Source organism: Suricata suricatta, chromosome 9, assembly GCF_006229205.1.
Source record: "Suricata suricatta isolate VVHF042 chromosome 9, meerkat_22Aug2017_6uvM2_HiC, whole genome shotgun sequence".
Lineage (NCBI taxonomy): Eukaryota > Metazoa > Chordata > Mammalia > Carnivora > Herpestidae > Suricata > Suricata suricatta.
In genome coordinates, this window is record NC_043708.1 from 7,480,987 (window position 1) to 7,487,520 (window position 6,534).

A 6,534-nucleotide genomic window follows, 5' to 3' on the forward strand; every position below is an offset into this window, starting at 1 on the left:
GAAGCAGGCTCCAGGCTCTGAGCTGTCAGCACAGAGCCCGACACGGGGCTCGAACCCACCAACAGTGAGACCATGACCTGAGCAGAAGCTGATGCTTAACCGACTGAGCCCCCCAGGTGCCCCAATGTCCATTCTTGATTTCAGCTCAGGTCATGATCTCCCCATTTCTAGGACTGAGCTGCCCCTCCTCCTCCCCTGTGTTGGGCTCTCCACTGAGAGATTGGGATTCTCTCTCTCTCTCTCTCTCTCTCTCTCTCTCTCAGCCCCTCCCCCATTCACACTCTTTCTCTCAAAATAAATAAATAAAAATAAACATTTGAAAAAGACTTGGGGGTCCCTGGGTGGTGCAGTCGGTTAAGTGTCCAACTTGCGCTCGGGTCATGATCTCACAGTTAGTTCGTGGGTTCATGAATTCATGAGTTCGAGCCCTACAGCGGGCTCTCGGCTATCAATGCAGAACCCACTTTGGATCCTCTGTCTGCACCTCCCCCGCTCATTCTCTCTCTTTCAAAAATAAATAAACATTAAAAAAGTTTTTTATTTTAAGATGTAAGAGATTTAAAGATTTTTAAAAAGGCAGATGGATCTCCAAGGCACATCATTACTCTGATGTAGTTTAGGCTGGAGGACATGACTTAGGTGAGCTCAGAGCCTGGAACCTGCTTTGGATTCTGTGTCTCCCTTTCTCTGTGCTCCTCCCCCACTCATGCTCTCTCTCCCTCTTTTTTTTTTTTTACTATTTTATTTATTTCTGATACAGAGAGAGACAGAGCATGAGAGGGGGAGGGGCAGAGAGAGGAGACACAGAACCGGAAGCAGGCTCCAGGCTCTGAGCTAGCTGTCAGCACAGAGCCTGACGTGGGGCTCGAACCCACGAAAGTGAGATCTGACCTGAGCCGAAGCCGGAGGCTTAACCGACTGAGCCACCCAGGCACCCCTCTCTCTCCCTCTTAAAAATAAATATTAAACATTTTTTTAATGTTAAAAAAAGAAATAATGGGTTCCTTATCTGCTCAAAGCCTAATAAAATAATACACTCACAAGATTTGGAACTGAAAAGAATTAAGACCTGCCTACTCCAGTGCCTTTAATCACTTATTTTAACTCCAAAATGTTAATGACTTAGCTAAGGTCATAAATTAATGACTAGAAAAGAGGCTAGAAGTTTGAATCCTATATTATTTCCTTCAAGTATTTTATACTCATGGTGTTTGCACTGCCAGAATAAAAAACGATTTTTTTGTGTGTTTTTTGTTTTCATAGGACAGAAGATTGGGGACAAAGTTCCCATTGTAATATCCTCTGCGACCACTAGGTGTCACCGTGGAACCATTATTCTGTATGCCTACTGTGGGTGTTGGGCTCCGAGGAAAAACAGTGGATGGACCGTTTAGAGGTTTTGGGGTTCTATACAAATTTTACATGAGGTAAAGGAGGATGACGACATTAGCGTCCGGTTCACAGAAGTCTGAGGATTACATAGGAGCCACATGGGGATTATCGGAAGTAAAACATTTAGGACAGCACCTGGCACGCAGCAAGCAAACCCTAGGTAATTCTTAGGTGTAGTAAATGTGTTCATCACCAGGACATTCCTACCATATATTCTGACAAAATATAGAAGATATAATAGTTTTGTTTTATACATGTGTATATAAATGATAAATTTTGCTGCAACAGAAGGCTAAGAAGCATTCTTTACAAGAATTTCGCAGCTATAGGTCGATCTTAATACCTGGTGGCCATGCCTGTGTCAAGATCAACTCTATTGAGTGATTAAGCTTTGAAATAAAATAAAAAAAAAACAAATGAAAACAAACGCCACAGTCTGATGGATCTAGGTCTGAACCACAGCTGTATGGCTTGACGCCTCTTTTCCGAAGTGCGGGCATCTGTGAAATGGGCAGAATTTCGTACAGATACAAGACTGTCATTGTCAGGAGTAGATCAGACAAGGCCAAGAACTGTGCGCTCAGGACGGTGCTCAGCAAACACTCGTTATGTGAACTCGGGCCAGGTGTCCTCATCTCCTTGTTTGGAAGGGAAGGCGAATGGGGTACTTTTCAGGTATAAGAAACAAATGAGATAGATTCTGGAAAAGGGGGAAATGTGGCCCCCGTCCTCCCCACTCCGAGTCTCAGTTAATTGTCGCTTCTGGGCTCAGGGACTCTTTGCACCCACACCTTAGCAGGTGAGGGCCTGAGCTCTGCGGGGACCTAACACAGCTTCGTGGGCTGGACCAAAACCGGAACCAGAGCCTGAAGACAGTGCCTCTTGGGGTGAGCCTGGGCGTGAGGACAAGCACAGAGACGTTCACGGAGCTGAGATGGTATGCGGGAGGCACAGGGAACCGTCCTGGCCACGTGCACTGAGTGCCGCCTCAGAAAGGACCTCTCTTACCCCTCAAAGCCAAGCTACTCCAGACTTACGTTTTTTCCAAATTTGAGAACCATTTTTTCAGCATTGATGTGGTCCAGAAAATTAGGATGGTGCTTTCTTCTTCGATAATCTTCTTCAGTAAACGGGACCTCAGAATCATCCTATGAAAGAAAAAATGCCAGATTGGATATGTAAAACGTAGAGCTATGGAAAACATCTAAACCCAGAACGCAGGCTCGACTATGTTTCGAAGAGCGAAAACAAAGCATCTGAGAAGCGACTGCTTGCTTTTACAGTGATTCAATTTCCTTGAAAATACTTTAGCTAGCTAAACTTTATCATTTATACTTAATTGGAACAAAATTAAAAATTCAAATGTTTTTCTTTTATTTTGTAGGGACAGCGGCAGGTTGTTGATGGGATTCTGTCAAGACCTTCAATGATTTCTTTTATTTTTTAAAATTATTTTTTTAAATTTTTTTCTAATGTTTTATTTATTTTTAATACAGAGAGAGAGCATGAGAGGGGGAGGGGCAGAGAGAGAAGGAGACACAGAACTGGAAGCAGGCTCCAGGCTCTGAGCTAGCTGTCAGCACAGAGCCTGACGCGGGGCTCAAACCCACGAACGTGAGATCTGACCTGAGCCGAAGTTGGAGGCTTAACCGACTGAGCCACCCAGGCGCCCCTAAAATTATTTTTTATGTTTATTTATTTTTGAGAGACAGAGACAGAGACAAGGAAACACAGAGCACGAGCAAGGGAGGGACAGAGAGAGAGGGAGACACAGAATCCGAAGCAGCTCCAGGCCCTGAGCTGTCAGCACAGAACCCGATGCGGGGCTCGAACCCACGGACTGTGAGATTGTGACCTGAGCTGAAGTTGGATGCTTAATCGACTGAGCCACCCAGGTCCCCCTCAATAACCCATTTCTTAATAGTGCTTGCAGCTTATATAGTTTCATGTTTTAATCAAAATCATGGGTTTTTCTCTCTCTTCCACATTGCCCTTTCCCCTCAAATCAACCTCCTGTTATAAAAACATTCCATGTGCAAGTTTCTGTGTCAGGCTTCGTCGGATAAGGGGAAACACCAGTTTGCCTTGGGACTCAGGGGTCGCTGGGCTGCACGTTGTGTCCAGTCCTTCCACAGCTCACCCTTCTGCACCGTCCTGTGGAACGATCCTTCCGGAACAACAACATGAAAACTGACTGAGAATCGAAGGAGGTTACCGAGACCCATGGTACAGAGTGGCATCTCCAAATCCATCCAAGACCTAGAGGTCCTGGTAGTTGGGTGAAGATTTTATTTATTTATTTTTAAATATTTATCTATTATTGAGAGAGGGAGAGTGGAGGAGGGGCAGAGATAGAGAGAGAGAGAATCCCAAGCGGGCTCCACTCTGTCAGCACAGAGCCCAGCGCAGGGCTTGAACTCATGAACCCCGGGAGCCCTGAGCCAAAGTCAGATGCTTAATGGACTGAGCCACAGTCGGACGCCCCAGGAGGAGGATTTTTAAAACACACTGTTCAACAGGAGACTTTCAACCACCTCCCAGTGGTCCAAGTTACATAATCCAAAGCATTTGAGCCCTGGGTTTACACGGAATAGATCAGAGAGACAGAAGACACATGGGGATGAAAACCCAGAGGGGGCACGATCCTTGGCAGGTTGGAGAAACGAGAAGAAGGGCCCAAGTGACGGGAGACCAAGCTGGGAATCGGTGGAGGGCGGGTGGCAGTAGCCAATTTTTCAGGGCTTGTGGACCATTTAGAGGAGTTTAGATTTATTCTAAGAGCATAAGGAAGCATTGAAGGGTTTTGAGCATTTTAAACAGAACTAAGACATGATCTGAATGATATTTTAAGATCGGTTAGGCTGTCCCTTGAAGATTGCGTTGGAAGGAGGGGACAGAGGCACCAGTTCCCAGGCTGCTGTCGAAATGGAAGGTGGTGAAGGCTGAGGCTTGGTCTAGGTCGTCGCCACGGATACAAAGAGAGCAGGATGGATTAGGACACGTTTTGGGTGACGAGTTAACAGGACGTAGGATGGATTATTGGGGCGGGAGGGAGTGAGGCTAGGGCAGGTGGATTGGGGGTAATGGCAGGGGGAGGAAAACGGGGCGAAGGTTAGTGTTCTGGGTCCGTGGCAGGCACTGGACGAGTACGTGTTACATGATGAGCTGACCTCTAAGCTCTGTCCGGAGGCTCACAGAAAGGGTGGCTGGAGGAACCACAGGGGACCCGGCTAAATTTGAATTTCAGCTAAACAACGAAATAATTTTTTAGTGTAAATATGTCCTAAGTATCTCACGGGATATACTCAGGCTAAACATTATTCACTGTTTACCCGAAATTAGAATTTAACTGGGCATCCTGTATATGTATTTGTTAATCCTACTAACGTGGGTCTGAAAACGCTATAATTACAGAATATATAGAGATATTTTACATATATAATCAGCTTTGCCTTCAGGATGAATGGAGTCCCAGCACCTCTATGACCCAGGCCGTCATGACAGGGAGGCCAGCCTGCCTCGCTGCCCTCCTGCTCCCTGTGACTGGGTGCCCAGCACCCCTCTTCTAGGATTTGCCTTCCCTTCGGTCCTCATGGCTGCAGTAGAGACGGTCTCATCCCTGGTGCTCAGGTTTTGAGGGCCAGTCCACCTCGTCCTTGACATTCTGAGACTGGACTGAGGGACAAGCAAGATCACCCCCTCCCGGGCCGGCTGCACGATAGAACGTCAACCAACCTGGGCGTCAGGTTCTGAGTTGTCATCCCGACTCCTGGTTGGGACAGAGGCCTGGCTTGCACATTATGAACCTTCACTACAGTCATCTGACCCTGTTCCCTCTAGTCCTTAAACGTCCCTTGTTACAAATAAACAAGTAAACAAGTCTATTTTAAGCCTGTATCTTTCATATAGGCTTTAGAGCCTTGCAACTATTTGCATCTTAGCTTTTCTAATCCATGACGCGTTGACCTTGGGTCGGCATCATGTCCATTATCCTGTAGTTGACACACATTGATGTCTGGCAGCTTTCCTGGAAACGGGGCCTGTTCCGTGGGCGTCTCACCACAATGGATAAGCTTGTTGGGAGGCTTCATCCTTCCAGGTGCTAAAAAGCTGACTCTGCTGCGTCAGCTCCCCCTTTTTGTTTGGGACATTGGGCGAAATCTGTTGTCTCGTAAGAGAGCATTGGACCTGCTCTTTAACCGGCCATTGTGTTCGCGTGTGTGGATTTCCCACCTGCGGGACGCCTTTCCGTGTGACTATCAGAGCACACCTGTCCTTCTTCCTCTGACCTATTTGGCTGAGTAATGTTCACCCCTCTTTACTCACACAGAAAAAAAGCAAACACACAGCTATACTATTAAAACGGATACTGGACACCTGGGTGGCTCAGTCGGTTTAGTGTTGGACTCTTGAGTTTTGACTCAGGTCATGATCTTGCGGTTGTGAAATCGAGCCTGGCATCAGGCTCCACACTGACAGTGCGAAGCCTGCTTGGGGCTTCTCTCTGCCCCTTTCTCTCTGCCCCTCTCCCTCTTTCTTTCTCTCTCAAAATAAGTAAATAAACTTAAAATAAAATAAAATAACTAAAGAAAAAAGCCCCATAAACATTAAGATTTTCCCACTTATCAAAATAAATATAAATGAAAATATTATACTATATTTACACTTCTTTTGTATTAAAAATCCTCTGTATACAGTTTTATATTCATTTGGATGCAGAAAATCAAATTCAAAATGGCTCCAACACTGATGGGATTCCCTGTCTCCCAGAAAGAACATTCAAAAATATGGCGGCTCCAGGTGCCACGTCATGGGCTTCTCTGCCCCTGATGCCCTCTGAGCTCTGCCTTTCTCACTGTGTGGGCTTCCTTTTCAGGCTCATGGCGAGACTGGCAACAGCAGTTCCAAGTGTCATAGCCACGGTCAATAATATTCCCAGAGGGAAGAAGGTTGCATCTTCCTTGAAGTCCCTCTTTATCAGAGATGAGCCCTTCCCAGAGGTCTCCTGGCAGAGTTCTCTCTGTGCCAAAGACTGGGCCACACCCATTTCCTGGGCACAGGGGGAGATGACACTCCCAGGCTCTCTTGCGGTTGGGTGTGGCCACGTGACTGGGTCTTAGCCAAAGGTGTTTAGAGGAGGGA

At 46.5% G+C, this 6,534-nt stretch overlaps 1 protein-coding gene across 2 annotated transcripts in view; it reads right to left on the reverse strand.

Moving 5' to 3' along the window:
- AK7 (adenylate kinase 7) overlaps positions 1-6,534 on the reverse strand; it is a 67,603-nt gene that overhangs the window by 38,674 nt on the left and 22,395 nt on the right. For both annotated transcript variants that reach the window (XM_029952413.1, XM_029952412.1), the window contains exon 5: positions 2,430-2,540. In XM_029952413.1, coding sequence (XP_029808273.1) covers positions 2,430-2,540 — 111 coding nt within the window. The remainder of the gene's footprint in view (positions 1-2,429; positions 2,541-6,534) is intronic.